The following is a 24,089-nucleotide window of genomic DNA, read 5'->3' on the forward strand; positions in this document are numbered from 1 at the left end:
GAGTATTGACCAACAAGTATATTTCTGCCACACTGTCTGGAGGCTGGAGTGTCAACCCTCAAGAACTGAAGCCAGGAAAAGAGAAATCGGCACCATATTAAGAAATCTACCCAGGACCCAGGTGCACTACTTCAATATGAATAATCCCCACAGGAGCAGAGCCCATCTGGATACCTGTTGAAAACAAACCACAGGGGGACAGAGGAAGATGACAAAGGAGAGGGAGGACATGCAATAGAAGTGCAGCCAGTGGCATGAGACCAGAGCCACCAAATGCAGCATTTGCATCTGTCCTCTCTTACAGTCTTAAGTAATGAACGAACCACACACCAGCTAAGCATTAAGGACCTTCCCCGCAGGCTGGCATCTAAACTCTGAAGCTGATATAATTTGATCATAAAACTCTTCCTTAAACCCAATTACAATATATAAAAATATACATTTAGGTTGATAAAGGAGCCTATGGAATGGTATTCGTATTCTGCACTCCCACCTTTGTGGAAACAATTGTATCTACAGTGAGTAAGAAGAATAAAGAAGCAAAACCAAAAATTGTTTCTGTATCAGGTTTGAACCCTAACTATATCCCCAGGGATCAGAGCATCAGGATGGGTGGTGTGGGGGTGTCTTCTAAAACACTTCCCGGGGCACTTCTTACTCCAAGGTAAGAAACACATAGTTGTAGACAGACAGACAATTGCAGGCTGTGGTGGTCGAGGCATATAGAGCACGGACCAGCACGGCCACCCACCGCCCCAATGACGTCACCACTGCCTCCATGCCTGAGACAAAAGAAAATCAAAACTCAAGGGAATGTGGCTCAGGAGATCCCAGGCATGTGGCCAAGGAATTGCTACTGGGAAGCAGAAGGGCTCCTTCTCCTTACTGGTGGTGGGGTTGTTCTCAGAGACCCCAGCGTCCTCTTGGTCTGTGGACGGCTGTGAAGTGGGCAGGTGGGTGTGGAAGATGGTGTAGCCCCCTGAAGTGCTCCTTTCGCTGGAGGAGCCGCTGCTCATGTCCTCGTCCATAGGTTGGCTCGGGTTGATGTCTTCCTCGTGCGTCCTGTATTTGCCTTTCTTGCTGCAGCGGGTCCCGTCGCAGTTGACAATGGCTTGGGAGAGAGAAGGACACTTTGAGAACTTCACAGCTGATATTTTTTGAGTCTTGAAGAAAGACTGAATTGTCATATAGCACAGTGGCTTTGAAACTCTTCTTTAGTAGGAAGGATACCTTTCTATCTAGTGAGGAGACATGGGGGGTGGCACCCAGAAAGTACATTCTTCTCTGCTCTCCCTGCACCCCATCCCACACAGCCTGGAAATGAGCAGGAGAAAGAAGAGGTTCTCAGGAACCCTCAGCTTCATGTAGCTCTGGATGAGGCACAATTGTGAGCTTAAGTCCTCATTTCAAAAGCAAGCGCCATGTCAACTTCTGGATAGAATAATGACGAGCCTTATGACATTGTGAGTAAAGCATTCAGCACAGTATTCAAAATAAATGAATGCTCTATAAATGATAATTCCCTACCTGGTTTCTGACTCTGCCTTCTGAAGGATGTGTAAAGTGTGTTGTTATTAACTCCATCCATTTCCAGAAAAGATTTGAAATAGCAGACCTCCACAAGGAAGGCATGGTTGCAAACCCATGAAGGAAAAGATTTTCTTTCTAAAGGGCAAATTTTGTCAGTTGAAGCAAACCTCCACTCTAAGCTAGGAAATCAGTGTGTCTAAATATTGACAGAGGCTCTGCCATCCTCTGTGAAATTTTACCTTGATGTTAAGAAACACGGATGTACATAGAGATCTAAATCTTTGGTTTAAACAAGTAAATGGCTAGAATGGACTAGAGGGGGGAAAAGTTCAGATGAATTTATTCATTGTTCTTGCTTAAAATATTTGCTGCCTTCAAGTCTGGGCCACTCACTACACGCATGTGCATTTAGCAGAAATTATTTTCTGCTGAATTGCATCAGTGAGACTGAAGTTTCCTTTTGTCCACTATCTAGCTTGCTCAAGTGGAACTATGAAAAAAAACAAAAATGAAAAAAAAAATTCCCAAATCTCAGTCTCCTTGATAATCTCTGTTGATGATCTGAGGAAATATGGAGACCATCTAAGGCCATTTTTTGTTACTGTAACAAGATACTTCAGAACAGGTAATTTGTAAAGAATAGAAGATTATTTCACTCACAGTTCTAGAGGCTAGGAAGTCCATGTTCATGAATATGAACATGGGTCACAGTATCTTGTGAGGGGCTTCTTCTTGTATCCTAATATGGCAGAGAGTATTACCCAGTAATGATTCAGAGCAAGTGTGCTAGCTTAGGTCTCTCTTCCTGTTCTTATAAAACTATTGAGGCCTCACCTTCATGGGGGCCTCCTTCTCTTGACCCCCTCCATCTAATCCTAATTATTTCTCAAAGACCCTATCTCCAAAAACCATTAAAATACAAATTTGGGGGTTGTTTCCCCCATGTAAACTTTTGACATATTCAAATATACCACTGATCAAACGTGTACAAATCTGGGCTTTGAAAGGGATCTGTGCGAATCAAGGCATTTATTGAGCATTTACCATGGACCAGGCACACAATAAATGTATTTCTTAAGTTTTATGACAATTCTTACATGTCATTTGATTATACATAAGAGAAAATTGAGGCTCAGAAAAAGTAAGGCATTCCTCTATTGTCAGCCAGGTGGTTAAGGAAGTAAGATGTCAAACTGGCCCAACTGATCTAACACATCTCACATTGTACTATTTCTGTGTGAGGTCACCCTTCCTGCAGCTAGGCACAGGCCAAGGACAGATTCTTTACATAACAGGGGAGACTGAATTTGTATGGTCCAGGAAGATGCCCATCACCCACCACTACTACCACCAAGCCCAAGCACCGTGGTTCTGAGCAAGCAGAAAGCAGATTTCCTCAACACTGTGCTACTTACCAAAGAAATGAATCCCAGGTACAGTATGATCAGGGTTAATAGGCTGAGATATTAAAAAGTTCTGCTTAAGATTTTTTTTGCTTTTAAAAGTCCCATATACATAATTCTGCAGATAATCAAGATGATTGGGAGTGGGCATGGTATAAATAATGCCATAACACATATCAGGAAGTTTTAACCCTTTATACTTATCTTTCAAAACTTAAGCGATAGCAAACATAAAATTTCCATTTGAAGCCCGAATGCTCCTGTCCCTGACACTTCTTAATCCTTCTTTATAAGAGAAGGATTCGGGTGTAAGCAGCAGGAACTTTAAAATATTATTTAATGTTACTTATGTTTAAATTTATTTTTAAGGTTATCTTCTATTTATGACAAGTAGTGTGGGTTTTCCATTTGCTATCTAGCTTTTATTCTTTTTCAATAAGTAAATTTATTTTTAAATAAATAAATACAAATATATTTTAAATAGAAGAGAATAGGTGAAAAAAATAAAAAAAAAATATACCAGATAAAGTGATAGTGCTGTGTAGTATTTAGAGATATGCGTCCAGAATGTGAAAGTGGTTTCCAAATGACTGAAGATTGAGGAACACTGCTTCAGAATAAATCAAAAGGGGAAGGAACCCTGAATCAGAGCCAACCTTCCCCAGCCCTAGGGAAATGACTAATATTCTATTCAAATATAAACCATAGAGAACACACCGGATGCCCTTCCCAAGAAAGAGAAAACTCAAGATGAGAAGAGAGAGACTTACTTATGGTAACTATGCCATCAAAGGAATTGGGCAGGTCTGTGACTGATGTACAATCTTCTTCGTCGAGTGGAGCTGGGAGGTGGGGGGGAAAAAAGCATGAAAATTCTAAAAAGTCACTAGCAAAATTGACTCCATTTCTATAAGTTAGTAAGGATGGGATTTTTATTAAATTTATCCCAAGTAATTTTCTTTTCATGAAACTTGGTATTTTGCTAGAAAGTTCTCTGCCCTTTGTGGTGCACTTTCCATTTTTGTTTAATTTCATAAGGTCCTGGATACTTATTACCTCTCTCCAACAATTTTATTTATTAAAAAATCTGTGTTTTCTGTATCAGCCACTATGGAAGGCTGAGGGTTTAATTGTCAACAAGATAGATATGGGTCCTTCTCTAGTGATATATACACTAAAGAAGATTTTTAATTTTTTTCTACTGTAAAAGTAATTTAGGATCCTGTAAAAAAAAATTTAAAAAACAAAGAAACATACAAAGTATCGTGAGAAAATTATTTGTAATCCCAGGCACCAATAAAAATGATGGAAAAACATGGCAGACACACGGTTAGCATGAACACCACGTTGATCTGTAGATTAAAATAGTCACTAAGGAAAATGCCTGATCAAAATATCTTAAAACCAATTAATTTATAGTCATGGTATTCATTGTTATTAATATACTAATTACTTTATTAATTAAGTACTTTATTACTTCATTAATTTAACTGGTCTTCCTAAGTACCTAATCGGTATAGACTGTGTCTCAGCTGAGGTCGGCCATCTTGGACATAGGCACCCAGAACAACTCTTATGAACATTGTCTTGGCATAGCTCATCATGGGCAACCCTGGATTCTTTTTCTTTTGTTCTCCATTTATCTTCTCCTTTCCCAACCCTTCTTCAAGATTTCTGGGCTGTCTGATCATCCACAGATGTTGCTGGGAAACCCCCTGAACAGCACTGTCTGAAACCTTTGGAAAACAGGCATTGAAGTTCTGCCTGCATGCCTTCCCTGGAGTCCTATAAGCAGGCTGCAGAGAGCCTAACCCACCATCCCACTCAGACATGCCATACCTTGTATTGGGCCCTAAAAATTCAGAGAGCTTTGAACTGGTTTTGCTGTTAAAGGAAGCTTGGATTTACTTGTGCATTACAGTTTTCATAATGTGTGTGTGTGTGTGTGTGTGTGTGTGTGTGTGTGTGTGTGTGTGTGTTTGAGCATACATGCATTTGCTTAAATGTAATATGGCAGTATATCTGTATGGTTGGTTTCTTCCGGAGTTGCTTCTTGACAAACAAGAAGTAAAAGGGAGAGAGGGAGGGATGCATGCATGCATGCATGCATTTGTGCATGGAGGAATGGAGGTAGACTGACTGCTGTCACAAGGAGAGCTGCTATCACAAGCATTGTAAGTATCTTGCCATAAGTTGTTGGATACTCAGCATTAGGCAAAACAAGAGTTGGACTATACAGGAGTTGGTTGCTTCCCAGTACCTCCCACATCTTTTTTCCCACAAGAAAAGGGAATATCTTTTACCTGACCATATCTTTGGTCTCATCGTGAAAATAACTAGCAAATTCTTCAAAGGGAAAGGTCACCTCCTTGGTAGGGTCATTCCCTACCAACTAATCTAAACCAGCCTTTTGTCACTTCCACACACCCCAATGTGTATCATCTTGCTTTAATTTATTCTTCTTGTTCACCATTGTCTAAAATTATCTCTCTCATTTTACCTGATGGCAGTCCATGGTAGATCTTACCATGACCCCATCTCCTTCTACCACTGCCCATAGCAATTTATAAGCTCCAAAAGATGACTAGTAAGTGTGGGGGTGGGGGGAGCGTCACTGCAGATGGAACCCAGGGTCTCGTACATGTTAGGTAAGTACTTTACTACTGAGCCACACTCCCATCCTGAGGAGTGTCTTCGCCAAAATAGTTATGTGTGATGGGAACAGAAAAGCACTTAATAAATTTTTGATCAATTAATAAAAAAGGCAAAAAACACCAATATAATTTCCCAAAGGTCCATTCTCCCAGGAAGCATACCAAAGATTGTAACTCCCCCAAATGGTTTGCAAATATGAGCAGGTCAAGAAGCATGTAGATATACTCTGAATGGCATGCCATAAGAAATGTTAAAGGAAATTACAGGTACAGGTGTTCAATAATTATTTGTCAGTATTTGCTTGACACTTCTATGCCAAGTCATTTAAATAAATATGGAGATAAAAGAACAAACACATTTCTGTCCCTTTTCCTGATCAATTCACAAGGTTATAGGGGAAGATAGTACTATTTCTTTAGCTCTTTACAATATTAAAAAAAATCCTCAAAAATTTTCTTATTTGAAAATACAATCATGTAGCCAACTTGGGCGATTTGTGGGGCTTCCATCCTGTTTATCTTGGAGATGCTGCTAGAGAATGGTTCCATCTTTGGTATGATATTGGTATTTATATGCTGCAGGTGCCCAGAAATGGGTTTTGGATTATGGATGTTTTATGCCAGGGATGCAGCATCCTCCCCTCAATTCAGACACAATGGCAGATGAGAAGAGCACACTGAGAATCTCCAAGAGATACATTGAAATGGGATGGGGCATGTCAAGAACACTAACCATTCTGTGAATGGTGACAGCGTGTGCTCACATAGACCCCCTTCATGCTCCATTTCACTTAAACTTTGATAAAGAACATCAACTCTAGCAAGTATAATGCGATGGATGGTGACCCAAATATCCAATTAATATATTCATGCTCCCATGTCAGATCATGGGACCTCATTAGACAGCTTTTAATTCTGGTTAATGAGCTCTGCTTGGCTGGGAGAGTTAGCCACTGAGGTGTCCCTGAACCCAGGGATTTGTTAGACACTAAGGTGGGCTTCCTGGTTGGCTGTGTTTTCTGAAACTTGAGCTCCATTGCATAAAAAGGGCCAAGAGAAACATGACAGAAATACAGCCTCTGGTTCTTCCTATCCCCACTCTCTCAAGCAGTACTGAGTACAGACAGCTGATAAATAAATATTCTCTTAAAACTTAGAAGCCTATCAACACTGAGTCAGTTGGGCTGTGGATGTAGCTCAGTGGTTGAGTGTTTCCTTGGCATGAGCCAAGCCCTGGGTTCAATCCCCAATACTGCAAAAAGCAAAACCACATTGAGTTAATTAGGAAAATAGAGAAAAAGAAAACCATTACTTCTAATTTTGCTCCTTTAATAGAGCCATTTGGGTATGAAATACATCTCTAGTATAAAGTTTTTCAAGTGAATTAACATCCCCCTCTCTAAGGAGAGAAAAGTTAATCAATGATATTGACCCTGGCTTTAAGAATGAACCCAACATCATGGGCAAAATTAAAGGCAAGGAGAAAAGCCTCATCCATCTCTGGCTACAGGGCTTTGATTCCAGACCCAGAAAACAGCATGAGCTTTTGCCTTTTTGAATGAAGAGTCTCAATACCTTAACAAGGCTACATGGACTTGTAAAAGAGGCAAGAGAAAATGAGAACACAACTACATACTTCACTAAATATATTTCCTGGTCACAGCAAGGAGAAGCAGCAAGCAGTGCCCAGAGGCTTGGAGTCTGCAGACCCATGCCAGCCCTTGCACCTGACTAGTCCCTTTATCTTACTTCTCATGCCAAGATGGATCAAGCAGTCCCCACGTTGGCTGGGCATGGAGCTCCTGTTTATCCCCATGTGGTTGTGTTCATTAGGATAGCCTTAAACATTCCAGGCATGGGCTACATACTGTCTAGCCTTCATTGGACTTTCCCCCTTTTGATCAAATTCTTTTTGGGTCCCCTATCCATGCAACAGAGAGGAGTCAATGTTCTACAGCTTTCTTCTCATTGTTTTGAGTGTCTCTCCATAGTTGTAGTAACCTATACTGTAGTTGTAATAACCTATATTGGCAGAATTCACCAACTTCACATACTCTGTTTATACTAACAACTCTGTATTTTTTCCTTTCCCCTAAATTCTAGATTTCCTCTCTGAATTCTCATGCAGATCCTTCAAGGGCCTGCAATAACGGGTGGGTGGCACAGCCTGATTCCAGCCCCTGATGCAACTCCACAATGACTGCAATGTCCCTTAAAATTTCATCCAGATTTTATATTCTACTACCGTAGATGATATCACTTTAGAGCTAATTTAGCATCCCCTTCTCACCTTTAAGGAAAACTGACACTTCATGAAGATGTGTCATGTTTACCTCGAAGCTTCACCTTTCCCTTTAATGCAGCTTCAAACTTTCAGGTGGAACAGAAGGCTCAGTTTGAGAAGTCAGACTTCTGATTGTTGGCATTGAAATATTTGACATTTATGGAAATGATCCTTCTCAAAAGAACCTGAAGACTCATAGTACATAGAATTGTTTGATTTTTCTCGGGCTTGAATTAGATGTGTGAGCACGAATTTCTGGGCTAGGAGTTGGAAGAGTTGCATAGGTGGGGAGCCATCCAGCATCTACACCTTCATTTAACTTTCTTATTCTCTAGTTGTGTAGTTGTGTCAACTGTTGGTAAGTGACATTCAAGAAGGTGGATGGTCAATCATGCACTCTCTTAGCTTCCTCTCAATCCCATATATAATAAATATTCTCAGCAAAACCATTTGGCTTGTACCCCACTATTAGATCAATGACTTTCCCTTTACACTGAATGAATCACCCTTCGTGAGCTGGCCCCTGCCGACCCCTCTGACTGTATTCCCTGGCATTCACCCTTCCGATCACTGGACTTTAGCCACCTTGGCCTCCTCAATGTCCTTGGAACAGGACAAGATGCTCCTGCATTCCTGGCTTTGCACTGGCTGCCACTTCTGCTAATGGCTTCATGCATCACTTTGATCAGGGATCCTAAATGCACCTACTCAGTTAAAAAAAATCCTATCACTTTTTAACCTTTTCTTTTACTTTGTTTTGTTTTTGAGCACTTACAGCATTCTGCGTTCATAGTAAGTATTTAATATTTATGAGTTAACACCTTCTCTCTGCTGTAGAGACACCTTCTCTCTGCTGTAGAGACACTCAGTGAGCACCTGCTATATGATAGAAGCTACATAAATCCCCACAGATGGTGACACTGAACTGCTGTCATCCAACCATGCTGCCACAGGCCACACAGAGACGGTGCATGTAGAACCAACCTGAAGCATTGAAGCAATACGTGTCATAGTGGGAGGTGTTGGAGGTAAGGATGTACACTCCTGTGTTGTTTGCTGCACAGATGGCATTGGGATGGATCCGGGGAATCACCACGTGGCCTTGTATGAACCCGTACCTGCCACGGAAAAGCAAGAGGTTACTGACCTGCATGGCTGCCGTGGAAATTTCATAATATCCCATCAAATGACATTTAATGCAGTGTAGCATTTCTTTCACTTCAACCCTAGGGATGTTAGAGGTTTCAACAACTGAGTTATGTGAAATCCCATAATAACATCACAGGAGAGTAAAAGAGATCAACCAGACTAACAGAAACAAAGTTATCTTATTTACAGATCCATGAACAGCCTTTACTTTTTCTTTTTCTGTTTTCTTCCTTTCTTTATTTTTTTTTTGGTACCAGGGATTGAACCCAGGGATGCTTTACCACTGAGCCACATCCCCAGCCCTTCTATAAATTTTATTTAAAGACAGGGTCTCACTGAGTTGCTTAGGGCCTTGCTAAGTTGCTGACACTGGCTTTGAACTCATAATCCTTCTGCCTCAGCCTCCTGAGCCTCTGAGATTACAGGCATGTGTGCCATCCCCAGCTATTTTTTCTTTCCAAATAAATAAAATTCATGAAAGAAAAAAAAAACAGTAGTTCCAAACAAAACTTGTAGTCAACCATGTCAAGTTGGTTGGAACAAGCAGAAGGAAACTGAGTCCCAGAAAAGTGATGAGAGATTCACTCTGGCACTCGATGACCATTATATTTTCCAGAAAAGACCTAAAAAGACTACTCCTATGATACAGGAAGGGTTGGCTCTTCATTTCAGGGCACAGATTTCATATCTGCCTTATTTCCTCTCCACCACTCTTCTTTCCCAGCTTGACCTTATCCTGAGAGTCCCTCACTTCACACTCCATTATTCTGAACATAAACCCTTGTTCATATGCCAGTTGCATAGCATGTTTGGTCTCCTGAGGATCCTGTGCACAATTCCATTGCCAGTGGAAATAAATTGACCATCATTAAAATGAGAGAACGAGCAATTAAGGAAGTAGGTAGCAATGGCTAATTTAGTTAGAGAACATTTCAGACATAGCAAAGGGGTGGTGGTGGTAGGGGATGTTTAGCCCTTCTCCCTCTTCCAAGGTGTCTCTGGAAGCATGTTATGTGTCACTGGAGGCCCTTTCATTACAGCGTGCAGTGCCCAGCCTCTTCTAGCAACATGCTAGTGGCTACATACTCATGACAGAAGTTTTTTTTTTTTTTTCCCCAATTAGAAAATGACTCAAAAAATGAGAACATGCCATTTTCAAGGGAGGGGATGATGGCAGCGAGAGGGCAGAGAGGGAGAAGCTAAATCCAGCAGGTTTCTGAAAATGCAGCGCTGACTAAAAAAGGCTCTGTGCAGAGCCTTTAATCTTTCCTGCCAGGGGCAACAGCACAGAGTGCATGGCCCTGCAAGATCCATGGAAATGTGTGTGAGTTGGAAGTTTCTAAGCACACAGAGCTCATTATGTCTATGTTGCAACGATAGCTCGCATGACTAATCCTTCCTCTGAACCAAGAGACTGATTTTCCCAAAGTTTTCTTAGCTGGCAAGGGGGAGTGTCACAATTAAATGTTAATAGGTTTTCATGTTTTTGAGTGTTGCTACTGATCAGGGCAGGGCAAGTGAAAGAAGAGTAGCTGCTGAGGTTTTATTCTCACCCGTGAGATTCTGCTATCTATCCTGTGGCAGGTGTCTGATTCAGAGCTATCTGAGTGAAATTATGGAAAGGAGTTTTGCAACACTTAATACCAGTGACGGGTGAAATGATCTATTTCTTTGGCTTGGTTTTACTTTTTTCTTTTTGCTAAATAATACTCCTTGGTGAACCTACCTCCCCACCTTACATTACCACATCATGTCACATTGACAAGGAAGTACAACGCTAATGTTCTAGAACACACACACTTGCTTTGTAAATTATTACTGATATTATCTCATATCATGTTGTCTGTGATTTTTTTTTTGGTATTGGGGATTGAACTCAGTGGTGCTTAACCACTGAGTCACATCCCCAGCCCCTTTTGTATTTTATTTAGAAACAGGGTCTCACTAAATTGATTAAGTTGCTGATGCTGACTTTGAACTTGCAATCCTCCTTCTTCAGCCTCCTGAGCTGCTGGGATTACAGGCATGAACCACCATGCCTGGCTATCTGTGATTTTTATGTGGTGCACTACATACAAGCTGAGGATATTAAAATTGATGTGTGTGTGTGTGTGTGTATGTGTGTGTGAGAGAGAGAGAGAGAGAGAGAGAGAGAGAGAGAGAGAGAGAGAGAGAGAAGAGAGAGAGAGAGAGAGAGAGAGAGAGAGAGAGAGAGAGATGCACAAGGAGGAAAGAAATGTTCAGCAAATCAGTACAGCATGCTTAACTTCCCTCTTCCCCTCAGGAAAGCTTGATCACTAAAATCTTGTCCTGGACTCAGACTAAGCAGACCAAATCCTGACTCCTGTGCAAGCTGTGTGATTCAGGAAAAGCTGAGGAATTTACCTAAGCCTCAGTTCTTTATTCATAAAGCAGGGTAGTAAAATCAATCCACAGCATGGTTTAAAGACTAAGTGGAAGATGCAGCTAAGGGGCCAGAAGGGCTCTCAGCACCTCAGCACTCCCTGATGGCCCTGACAACAAGATCTCCTCTTGTTTTCAGCATATGAGACCACCTCTCCGTCTCTCAAAAGACTTGTCTGTATTTCACAGTCAAAATGCAACTTACTAAATCCACTTTCTTAGCCTAGTGGGCTAGTCAAGGCCAAATTTAAACAATTAACCTTGGGTATCCAATAAATTGATTTGCTAATGGGTCTTCTTTCATCTCAGTTTCTGTAGGTACAGGAGAAATCTTCCTCCCTCTGCTCCTTTTACACTCTCCAGACTTAGCTCTATATAGACACAGAGATGTCAAATACATCTGCTCTTTGTTTCAGAGTGTTACTGCTTGAGAGTACTTTCTTCCCTGATGCAAATGTTCTGCATATAATTTGTGTCATTCAATACAACAACCACTTGCCGTTTGTGGCTAGTTGAGCATTTGAAATGTAGCCAGAGTCACTCAAGTTTTCATTATTTTTAATTTTAATTAATATAAGTAGAAATCAGCACATGTGGTTAATGGCTACCATATGAGAACCATCATAGACTAAAGATTTTCCCCTTCCATTTTAGGAAAAGAATCTCAGCTACCTCTCATGAGGTAAATGCATGACTGTACCCAAGGGCAGGGGACAGCAGCATTTAACTTACACTTAGTAGTTTTCATAAAAAGTCCTGCAGCTTGACTTTGCAAAAGCAGCCTGTGTGTGTGTGTGTGTGTGTGTGTGTGTGTGTGTGTGCATTGAAGAGAAAGGAGACCCACTTTTCCAGAACCACAAGCTAGAGTGGAAACTTCAGAGGGTTTACTAACACTACTCTGACCTCTTGTAGTGAAATTAAACCAAAACCAGGCACTCCGCAGTGGTTGTCACCATGGCTTGCTCTTTGTGTACAACCTTGCCATAATAATTTAAAAAATAAGGCCCCTGGCCATTGTGATTACCTTAGAACAAACAAACAAACTGATTTGAGGAAAGCTCTACCGAGCACTGGGGTCCCTGAGGCATATAATGATGTATCTTAATGGAACACATGCTAAACTATTTCATGGCTATTTATTGACTTCTTCAAACCAAAGCAACATAAACACACACACACACACACACACACACACACACACACACACACACACACGTTTGCAAAACATGCTTTGGGCCAAGTCTGCAGGGCCAAGACTCAACCAGCCACATATTTATTTTAAACACTGTTATTTGGTTTACGTTTTCTTGTGGTTCCGACAATGATATTGCATGCTTCTTCAAAGCCAGGAGAGCACTGTGGAAGCACATTACCCAAGAGGATTCCAACCAATATGACCCTTTACGTCTTCCTCAGGCCTCCCTCTCTATGACTCACAAAAGTGTCTTTAGCTGACTTGAAATTCCAGTTGTCAGGCTGGTTTCACATGGACTTGGCCAAATTAATAGGGGCTGACTGGTTAGGTAATAATCCATTCAACTGCCAGGGAGGAGCCTTCAGTTCTAAGTCCGGTCCCCTGGACCCAGACCACTGGCTTTCCCAGTGGTGGGTGCTGGTACCTTACCTGCAGGTCTCAAATCCCTTGGCTAGAGCCTGTTGCATCTGGGCCATGGTGGGCAGGGTACTGTTGAAAGCCTTGCAGAGGTCAGGCGCCTCCATCCGAGAGATGCTGTAGCGACCGTTTTTCTCCACATGGAATACACCTGCGTAGCGGCAGGTTATATTCAGATCTGTAGGATGAAACAGAAACGTCAGCTCTTTTGCAGACAGACTTTGCATCATTTTAGGGAAGACTCAGGAAATATTCAAATAAACAACTCCACTGATCAGAGCCTTCAAGATTCACTCAGGCACATCAAAGGAACATTCCATAAGCTCAAATTTGAGATGAGACATGGTAAATAAAGCACATCATGCTTACGGTCCCCATGGGTTACTACACAAAAGAGTTTTTTTTTTTTTTTTTTTTTTTTTTTTTAAGCATCTGATTTAAAGTAACACAAACTCATGGAAACCTTACAAAATTGAGGAAAATAATGAAGAAAAACAAGAGTACCACTGAGAAAGCCAGAGTCTTTTGCTGAATGTTCTTCCAGTTTGTTTACTGAATACACACCCCACATGGAACACCTATGCATATGTAAATGTACACACATAGGGCTGCATAGTGGAAATAGTACTAGATACACAGTCCTATATTTGGGAATCTTGCTTCACCTTAACCTTCACAGCATTATTCCACACTCGAGTGTGATTGCCTCCTCACCCATAACCTCCAATACCTTCTGGCTGTACCCAGAACAAATGTCCTCATCATGGCAAGACCAAAGCCCTCTGGCTCCTGTCTCCTTCTCCAGCCTCAACATGGTTTGCTCTGCTCTAAGCAAAAAGCTTTCCATCAATTCCCTCAGGTACTTTGGCTCCTTAGAACAGACACCTGCTTTCCCTCTGCCCGGAATGTTCCATCCTCAGTGATTCACATGGGTGGCTCATGTTCATCATTCAGAATTTCAACTTTATGACCCCTTCCTTTGGAGTCCTTCCCTGATCACTCTTACCAGCCCCCAGCTTTTCCCTCTACTTCCGCCAGCTTTTGGGGTCTGCGTAAGAACATGTTCATCCATTTGGATATTTGGCTCTTTGTCTGCCTGAAGTGACAGTCTAAAAAGCAAAGGCCTTTCACTTGTTTTCACTCTAGCATCTATAACAGTGCCCAACAGAGAGCAGATGCTCCTCAGCTATCTGTCAAATGAATGAACGACTCCTTGAAATTTCCTCAAAAACACATTTTTATATAGCGACAGATCCATGTCCTGCTATTTGTTCCCAAGAATTAATGGCATTGAAAAGGAAGCTGGGTAAATGACTATTTAACATGAAGAATTCTGTGAGTTTTTGTAGACATTACTCTGAAATCTCAGGAGCTGGAAATCATCCTGGTTCTGCATGATTCGGTGTGTAACAATCTCAAAAGACTTCAAAGGCCTTAATTGAAAACTCATTACTCTTTTGGAAGTCTATTATCCCCAGTCTGCACGTGAGTAAACTCCGCCCAGATAAATGAAGTAATTGGAATTGGCCTGGTGAGGTTCCATTCCTTCTGAGCGCTTTCTTGAGACTCAGGGCCTGTGGTTCTCTAGGAGACAATGGACAAACGCCCAGGTGCCACATGGGGCAGCATTCTGTTAGTTAAGACACAGAATGACAAGGTTGGCTTCAAGCCAGACTCCAGGCTTTTCCCTTGGGCAAGTCCAAAGAAAGTTGGGAAAATTCTACTTATTTATCAATAAGAAAATTGAGGTTCAGAGAAATGAGTTGCCTAACAAAATGAATATTTCCATCTAGAATCATAGGCTTCTCCTGAATCCCAGTTGCTTTATCCTGCCTTTCTGAGCTGACAGCTGTGGGAGAGATCTTTCACAGCAGTGTCCCTAGGTACCCAGTCCCTTTGGGGCTGTGTTGCCTCAAGTTCAGCAGAACTCCAAGGGGTGAGTTTTATGTATTATTTACAGGTGAAGAAACCAAAGCTCAGAAAAATTGAACAGCTTCCCCCAAATCACCCAGCTACTAAATGTTAGAGTTAGAAAACAATCCCAGGTGTGTTTAGCACCAAAGGCATGCTTTGAACTGCTTTGTGGGGGTCCTTTTATGTCACTAGACCAGCTATAGGAAAGGGAGAGGCACATGTGAATGGTTGCTTCATGATGAGAAGGATAGGGTCATTCTTATGGAGTGCACAGGTGACAACCAACAGCTCTCCCCTGCTAGAGCCTAAAGGAGGTTCCAAACTCTAGAAATCAGTGTTCAGCAAATGAAAAACGGGAGAACTATTAAAATTCTACCTTATCTTCCCTTATTCTGAAAATAGTAAAAGAAATAAGAAGTGGCACTTGAAAAGACATAAGCCAACGTCAACTGTGTTTTCTTTTGGTTGTGTCATTAGGAAGTGGGTGCTTAAAGGAAAAAACATCAGGGCTGGAGTTGTGGCTCAGTGGTAGAGTGCTCACCTAGCAGGTGCGAGACCCTGAGTTCGATCCTTAGCACCACATAAAAAAATAAATGAATAAATAAAATAAAGATATTGTGTCCAACTACAACTAAAAAATAAGTATTTAAAAAAAAAATCAGAATCCGCGAAATACAAAATATGCTCTTGTGCAGAGTGTTCCTTATCAGGTCTGATGTGTCCTCCCAGACCACTCCTGCAACACTTGGCTCATGAGGCAATGAGAATCAGGAGGAAGAAAATGCACAGGCCCTTTTGAAATACTATTTGTTTTTACTGACATTTTCACCTTGAGTCTCAGTTGGCCAATCTCACAAAGGGAACCTGTCACTCTGTAACCTTTCCGGGGCCTTTCCTTGTCCAGCATGCAAACGAAAACCAAAACATCCCAATCAGCTTTTGGAGGGGAGGCTGCCAGGTGAGACCTCCCTCAGATGCCAGGAGAGACAAACTAGCTGCTCCTGGCCCAGGTGGCTGCTGTCACTCCCAGGTTAAAAATAAAGTCTGAGGCTAGACAGTGGTTTCGAGCCGAATGGCAATTTCTTGCTTATCAAAATCAATTCTAGCTTGCCACCTGGCAGACAGAAGATGTGAATGTAAGAGAAATCAATGCAGGCTGAGATTTTTGAGTAAAATCCCTTGAGTTCCATGTGCAGAACCCAATGTAACTTTATAGACAGTACCATCATGCATTGGGCGAGCATGCTGATATGTGTGTAAGTGAGTATGTAGGCTTGTGGCCAGCCCAGACAGGATGAAACAGAGAATCTCAACCTTCAATTCTGCAAGACTATGAGGCTTAAACAGGGCCTGATACATTGTAGGTATCCATAGAGAGCTACTGAATGGAGGAAGAAATTCTTGGTAATGTAAAAATCCCACAGCTTGCATTTATATTAACTCACTCCTAACTCTGATGGCATTCAAGTTTCCACTCCTAACTCTGATGGCATTCAAACATTTAGGAATTGTAAAAATGAAGTCAACTGTCATGAACATTCACAGTCCCTTTCCTGTAAGTCCCTCTTGCCTTAAAAAGGGCCCAAGCCTTCGGGGCTGTGTATCACCCAAGCCCTGACAATTTATGAAGATGTTCCAACAGGCTTCTTTAACACTTATGAAAACCCAAATTATCACCCTAAAGGATGTTCACAATACCAACAGCAATAATCATAGCTAATACTTATTATTCACTTATTACATACATACTAGGCACTTTTGTGAGCATTTTACAAATACTAATTCATTTTATCCTTAAACAACCCTATGAGGTGGTCGATATTTTCATCATCACTTTTCAGATACAGAAACTAAGGCTCAGAGCAGGGAAGCTATTTTTTAAAAAAGAAAGAAAAAAAACCTTAAGTTCACAGAGGTAATAAGAGTGGAGCCAAGACCAAATCTAACCAGCCTGAGCTCCAGGTGCCCACAAACTTTGCCACTGCCCAGTCCTCTAACCTTGAGCTAGGCCATTTTTTTTTTAACTTCTAACCTCATCAAGGCATAGCTGACAATAGTCCCAAGACTTAAGTAGCATTAAAGTAAGGGTAACATTTGAGCCTCATGGACCACAGAATATCTCTGCATAGCGTGGCAGTGGCCACGGCAATGGTGCTGGCCATGCTACCAACACGGCAGGAAGGACTCCTGAGATATTTTCATGTGTCTTCTGGGAAACCAAGAGTGGATTCAGAATCCACTCTGACTCAAGAAGTGAATGTTAAGTGGCTGATTGCATCTCTCCAACAAGCCTCTGCAACTGGAAATAAAGTTAGGTTTTCCATTGAACCCTCGAGTCTCCAATAAATCTCTTGTATCATGTAAGGAATAAACTGTCCCAAGCCCCCCTTCCCCCACACACATTCTGAGAGATGGAATAGGCCCAGTGGAAAACATTGACTCTTTGAGACCACTTTCAGATTCAGAGGGGAAGGCTCCCTAGGATGTCACCCAACCTTCAGAATGCTCATTACATGGAGTCTCATTCACCCAGGTGGGCTTGTGACCTGTCAGGAAGACCAAGGGAAGGAGCTCTTCCAGACTCCATAGCCTATAGAGCCCAATTCCAGCCCTGAACCCACTGAGGGTTCATGGTTCAGCTTACTTGGGGCCTGGCCAAAGCTGCTTTGGGCTCAGATCTTTCCTTCGCAGCTAGTTTATTACTTAATGCCTCAGATACTCAGCCTCCTCTTTGATGGGATGACAATACCAGCCTCTCAGTGTTTGAGGGACTATTTTGTGACACATGTCAAACACTTGATATGGGGCTTGGCACTTAATAAACAGAGCCAATGGTTATTGCAACTTATTATCTGCCTTAATTAATTTAGCTAACTCAAATATAAAAATTCTATGAGGTAGGCACTACTCTCAAATCCGTTTTTAGGAAAGGAGAAAATTGAGCCCCAAAGTGGTAAAGTAAATCGTCCAAAGTCATCCAAGTGGGAGAGCTGGATCTCTATCCTGGCTCCTGTTTAAATTTATCATCACTTGATAAGCCACAGAAGACCAGTAACACCACTAATCTTATCCATAGCTTCCCCTAAGCTTCAGAACAAGAAAAATAAATCTCACTAATAAAGTCACCCACACACATTTCAAAACTTTGCCTACATTGTGGAGCCTGTGAGAAATAGCTTCTTGGTCCCGTCCATTCATTTTTCAAGTGGTAGAAAATCACAAGCAACATCTTCGAGGAGGAAATTACTGTGTAATTTTCACTCAGGTTGCTGTTATCTACATCTTTCCAAACTTGCTTAAGAGGCAAGTGGAAGTATTCACACAGCTGGAGAGTGACAGAGCTGGGTGACAAGAGGTGTTCCACCAGGAATCCAGAGGCTGGTCTTCAAGGACTCTGTGAACCCGTGGGACTGTGTGTAAGACTGGGTGTGTGTGAACTCATGGGCACAGGTGATTTGATGGCGTACTGACCCTTGGTCTCAGGAGTTTCTCAAAAAAGTCTGTGACAGAACCCAGTAAAGAGTATAACAAATTGTTATCTTTGGTCATCAGGAATTCAAGGATTCTGGAATTTTGCAAATCCCTGTGGGCTTCATGACAGCTAGGACTATCTCTCTCTTCCTACCGTTATCTACCCAGTACTCCATATAGCTGTCTAGGGCAAGCAAATGAGAACAAATAAATGAATAGATGAGTGAGTGAATGAATGGATAAGAATGAATGCCCCCCCCACCACAAACACACAGGACAAGCAGACTCAGGAGGCACAAGAAGGCTGTCTCTCTGATCCCTTCCCCACATATATCTAAACTCACTTGTGGGGCTTTGATAAGAATTGCCTATTGGGCCCTAAACATGTCTTTAGTCTGAAACATTTGCTCTTTTCCTTGAAAGCAAATGTTTCCAACACCCATTTTCAGTTCTGTAACTGGCTTTACCTGTCTGAACTTTCCAGCCATATTCTCCACAAAGGGTACAGCTCAAGTACCATTACAGGGCCGTTGCTGAGGCCAGACCTCCCAAAAAAGAGGATGTCAACAGTGCAGGCCCTATGAAGACCTCAGGAAGAAGACATGCCACCATACTGTGCCCAAAGAGAGAAGGTGACTTCTCCAAACCTCACCTCTCTTGGTAGCCCTAAATGAAGAATTTTTTTTCTCTAAGGAGTCAACCAAATGGGCCTGGTCCCTGTCTGTCATCTCCACAGGAGGGATGAGGTAGAATTAGGTATCTTCCTCCTAATTTGGTTGTGGAATCAGCTATGTGTGTGGAGATGAGGTGGTGCTTTATCTTGAAGGTGAGAGTCAGACCCGTTCTGGAGACTCAATGACTCGTCTAATTCCCACGCTCACTTATCACAGACCAGGAGTGATAACATCGGCAGGTGTAGACATTATCTATTCTGGTTTGAAAGTTTTCAACATTTTACACTAAATAACTCATTTTATTCCCGTGAAGACGCAATGGGCACTTTTATTATCTCCATTTTTCTTTTGAGTTAACCTATTCATGGAGAAGTCACAAGTTAGGTCCCTGTGAGTCAGGTTTCAGACCAGGCTGATCTGGCTGATCCCTTCACAGTGTTCAATGGCAGCTCATGCATGGGACAGATTCTAAAACTAGAAGAACCCCACCTATTCTCCACGTGGTTTTTAAAGTGTTGGGAGGTGATCATTAAAAGAGAGCTCAAGAGAGAACAACTTGAGCTTATTGAATATCATTTAAGAACAGACTTCCCTTGATTCTGGATCATAAGCCTTCAAGGGCAGGGCCCTCACCCAAGGGCCTGGTGAGGCTTCAGTGGAAAACAACCTCATTAATGGAACATCCACTCTCTCCCAGGGGGAGAAGTTCTACAGTCCTAATGTTCACTGGCTTTCCGACAGTAAGTCAGCTACCTTGCTCTGTTCCTGCCCTTTGCCCTTCCCATGCTGTCTTTGGGAATTGAGAGTCCAATCCTAGCTACAGCCCTCAAGCCACTTGCCATTTACAGCCTAAGTGGGGAGAGGACCCTGGGATTCAGAGTGAGCCCAGGGCTGGGTTGCCACACCATGTTACCCTTGTGACATTTTGAGATGTCTACTCCCCAACCCAAAGGTCTAGACAGGTCAAATTTAGGCTCCAGGCTGATCGAGCTGGAACCTGGCACCCAACTTTAGGCTGACTGCATCCAACTTGATGGGACTCCTGGGAGTCAAGCCACACCAACCTCTTGGGCAGTGGCAGCCCAAGGCACTGGTGAGCTCACCACGTTTTTCACTTTTATAGGAGTGATCATTAAAAAGCCAGGATTCTGTTTCTGTCTTCTGATTTGTTGAGCTTGTGTCCAAAATGGAAGATGATGCAACTCAGAAACCTAAGTGAGCTGATTCTGACTGGACGTGGGGAGGGAAAGGGCCAAATATGTTTTAAAGCATTGTTGCTATTTAGATCTTCCATGTTTAGAGCCAGGAAGAACAATAGAGAGACAAGAGAAAATTAAATCAAGAATGACTGAGCATGGTTTCCCACACAGTTGTGAGAAAAGCAGAACCTCAGGGGACCATAGCTGCAGATTCCTGACTCCTCGTCCAGGACTCTTGCCACCAAAATCTCTGTTATAAGAGGTTCGAGCAAGCTGATCCCAATAAAGTCACAGCCCTGCTGTCTTAACAGGACATGAAGAAGTCTTTCTGTTCTTCATCTGTTTGATGTCTTCAAAGTCCAGAAGTCTCCCTCTGAGAATCTTTTGACTCTTTCAAGCTATTACAGCCCCTGCTGCCACCCAGGCCTGCCAGTCCAGGAGGCTGACAGCCTTTCTGCTGCCCCCATGTCACTTGCTCCCATTTCCTGACGCCCATGTGATGGGCACTTAGTGAAAGGAGATATTGTTCAGCATCTGTTTTTAAATGAGGCCAAAATCACACTTGGTGGCCGAGTCACCTTTGGCTGTCCAGACCATGACTCTTGAGTGACTCAGTCTCTCCCAGAATTGCCCTGGAGGTGGATGAGGGTTTAATGAGCAGAGAAAACAGTCATACACAATCATACCAGGGGAATTTCCTCCAGAATGTGTTCTGGGTTGCTTTCAACTGATCCATTCATCTCCTGGTACTTAGAGAAGAAAGTTGCCCCAACTTCTTGGCTAAAGCCCCAGGTCTCTTGGTCTCTTGTCTATGGAGCATGGAAACTGTCTTGGCAGCCAAATCTGAACCAGTAGAGCCCACCATATCTCCACTCTATCAATCAGAGAACTTTCCAAAGGGTTCTCTCAACTGTTTTCCTAGTGTTCCTCTAGCTCTTCAGCCAAGGCCTCCACATAACCAACCTAACACACAATCTAGAAAAATATTGGGTTGCTTTCCTCGCCTCAAGTGCATTTATGGGACTTGGATACTGAAAGCCTGCTGAGGCCCCCACTCCTGAGCCTGAGTCCACAGTCTTCCTGGCAAAGGATATTGCATGCCCTGAATGGTTGCCTCCGTGCATAAGAATTCTGTAAGGCTAAGTAGTCCATACAGAGCAAAGCTCCAGGAAGACAGATGATGGAAAGAAACCACAGTGTGTACCTTGTGTGTCTCCATGGCAATCAGGAAATCCACTGTTGTCAAAACCTTTGTTTTCTTCTTTTTTGGATCTTATTGATTTAGCAAATTGACTAGCACAAACCCAGGATGTGGTCAATAATCTCAGAAGGCATCTCAGGGACCACATAGGGGTTTTCCTGTTCTACATAGAAAAAGGATCGTTCCCCTTTTTTTATAATTATATATTTTTTTCTGGGTAGTTACAGTGACTGCCACATCATCTAATTTGTACCCAGTTTCTTTTCAGGTCTGCAGCCAGAACTTTGAAGAAATAGTTAGATGGAGAGAAGTACCTTGTGAGATTCGAGAAAAAGGAGAAACTATTACTCACAGGTAATAACTGCATTTCAGGGGTGATTAATAGGTCACCAACATGCTGATGAGCCAGGGGCTCTATCTGGAAGTAGGACGCACTGATTCTAGCCTAAATCCTGTTAATTATAAGCTACATGACCTCGAGTAACTCACAGTAGCTCCTCTGGGCACACCTAATCTTCCTGCCTCCCAGGATGAAATAAGAAGTTAGGAAATCCTTGGAGCTTGTAGGAAAAAATGGGGAGGGTAACTATGCATGCTTGGGACAGTATGAAAATCTCAGAAAACCTCTCAAAAATCACATATGAATTGAGACCCATTAAAGTCTCACCCTCTGCTGAATGGAATGAATCAAAGTGTGGCAGATAGTCTTGCCATTTTGGAGTTTCCTTTGCCAATTATGAAGCACTTTCATACCCAAAAGAAGCCCTATAAAATCCAGAGAATAGAAGCAATGGTCTCATTTTACAAATGAAGAAACAGGATTAGGAGACTTAATATCTTACAGAGTTTGAAGAACCCAGGTGTCAATGCAGATTCCCCAGGTCCCCTGGGTTTCCCCATTACCTCCTGGGGCTACTGCCCTTTTGCCTTGATTTGTCCACAGGCTAAAGGGAGCAGTAACTGCACTTAGAGAGGACAGTGACAGTTTTCAGACTTTCTTCCCCTCCCCACCATGATGTATCCGGCAGAACTACATGATGTATCAGGCTGATCCACCAGCTGCTCATTCTCCCCCAGTGCCCACATTACCTACCGAGGTCTGGCTATTCCCTAGGATGCAACACGGACCAATCTAGAAATCAGTGCAGTAGGGACCAACCATAGCCATGATGATGATTATCAGGAAGTCCTGCAATGCACCAGGAGGGTCAGTCACCCATGTCATGGCTATGAAAGAGATGGTCAAGCAATTTGCACAGGGTTCTATGGTCAAAGGTAGCAGCTCACAGGAAATGCATCCTGCAAACATGCTGTGGGGGTGATGTAGGCTTAGCATTATTATTTTTATATTTTTCCTCACCATATCAGCATAAAAATACTTTGCAACTTACAATTATAAAGATAAAGATTATCCTCCGTTCACTGGGCAGAAAGGAGAGAGCCAAGTCTGAATTTCCAATCTACTCTATGGGGGCTGGACCTGGGTGAACAGTGGGCTTGACAAGATTTATAGAATCAGGAACTAAACTAAGCCATTTTGTCCTTTAAGACAGAGCCGTGCCAGTGGAGGGGGAAAGGCCACCCCTAGTTCCCACGGGGCCTAGCTTTATCACACAGTCCACAGCATCTCCAATCTTGATTGTCTTTCCTCTTGCCTTTCTTTTAGTATCTTTTCCAGTGAGAAAGAGAGGATTCTGAAATGTATGGAGCTGCTCCTGTGTGGCAATGTGGTCCAGGCGGCTAACCAGATGTTATTCCACATAATTCTCAGAGCAGCCTTGAGAGGGCCAATTATCATTCCCACTTCACAGACGAACTGAGTGAGGTTCACAGCACAACTGGCCCAGGATCCCACTAGGAAAGTGGCCAAAGGCAGGAGTCAGACTCCAGAACGACACACGATCTCTGACAGGAGTCAGTCAAGACTTGGTTTATCAAAGCCACAGCTGTCTGCTTGGCAAGCACAGAAGCTCACACTAGGGACTTGAAATCCAAGAGAACTACAGGGCAAAAGGTATGGTTGGGACACTGGGGTCCTGACAGCTCCTACAGTGAGCCCCTGGCTGGGTTTCTCAGTCACGTTCATACTAACGGAGCATCAACTATACATCAGGCTCTCGGCAAGGGACACCTCATATTATCTAACTCAAATCCCATAATAGTGGCATGAGGTAAACACACAAAACTGAGGCTGAAAGAAGCTGAGAAAATGTCCACAGTTGCACTGTAGGGGGTCAGGAGACTCCTCCCTTCCTTTTTAGCCACCACATGTCAACACCTCTATTAACTGCTGCAATTTGAACAGTGTTAATATTCCAATAATAGACAATACAACTGATTACTACCTTCTTCTTCCAGTGGTTAGCTAAGGGACCAAAAGAGATAGGGAGACTTTCCTAGAAAATGTCAGCCCTGCATTGGGACTTGAGGCCTGTGCCCAAATAGGGTTGACTCTCTAGGGACCTAGATAAGAGCTTGATGAATGGATTGGATTTCTGTCTGGCTGGGGTAGTGGACCAGTCAACGGCTCTGCTCTTCTCATGATAGACGGGATCTAGTTCAGATATTCCTCAGACTGATGCTTTTTAAGCCTCT

At 42.6% G+C, this 24,089-nt stretch overlaps 1 protein-coding gene across 1 annotated transcript in view; it reads right to left on the bottom strand.

The window, feature by feature from the left end:
- Positions 1–24,089, bottom strand: part of LOC143387993 (CD44 antigen-like) — an 81,442-nt gene that overhangs the window by 34,190 nt on the left and 23,163 nt on the right. The window contains 4 exon segments of the mRNA XM_076842044.2: positions 887–1,111; positions 3,704–3,775; positions 8,856–8,989; positions 13,048–13,213. Coding sequence (XP_076698159.2) covers positions 887–1,111; positions 3,704–3,775; positions 8,856–8,989; positions 13,048–13,213 — 597 coding nt within the window.

The sequence above is a fragment of the Callospermophilus lateralis genome, unplaced genomic scaffold (assembly GCF_048772815.1).
Source record: "Callospermophilus lateralis isolate mCalLat2 unplaced genomic scaffold, mCalLat2.hap1 Scaffold_183, whole genome shotgun sequence".
NCBI classification, from domain to species: domain Eukaryota; kingdom Metazoa; phylum Chordata; class Mammalia; order Rodentia; family Sciuridae; genus Callospermophilus; species Callospermophilus lateralis.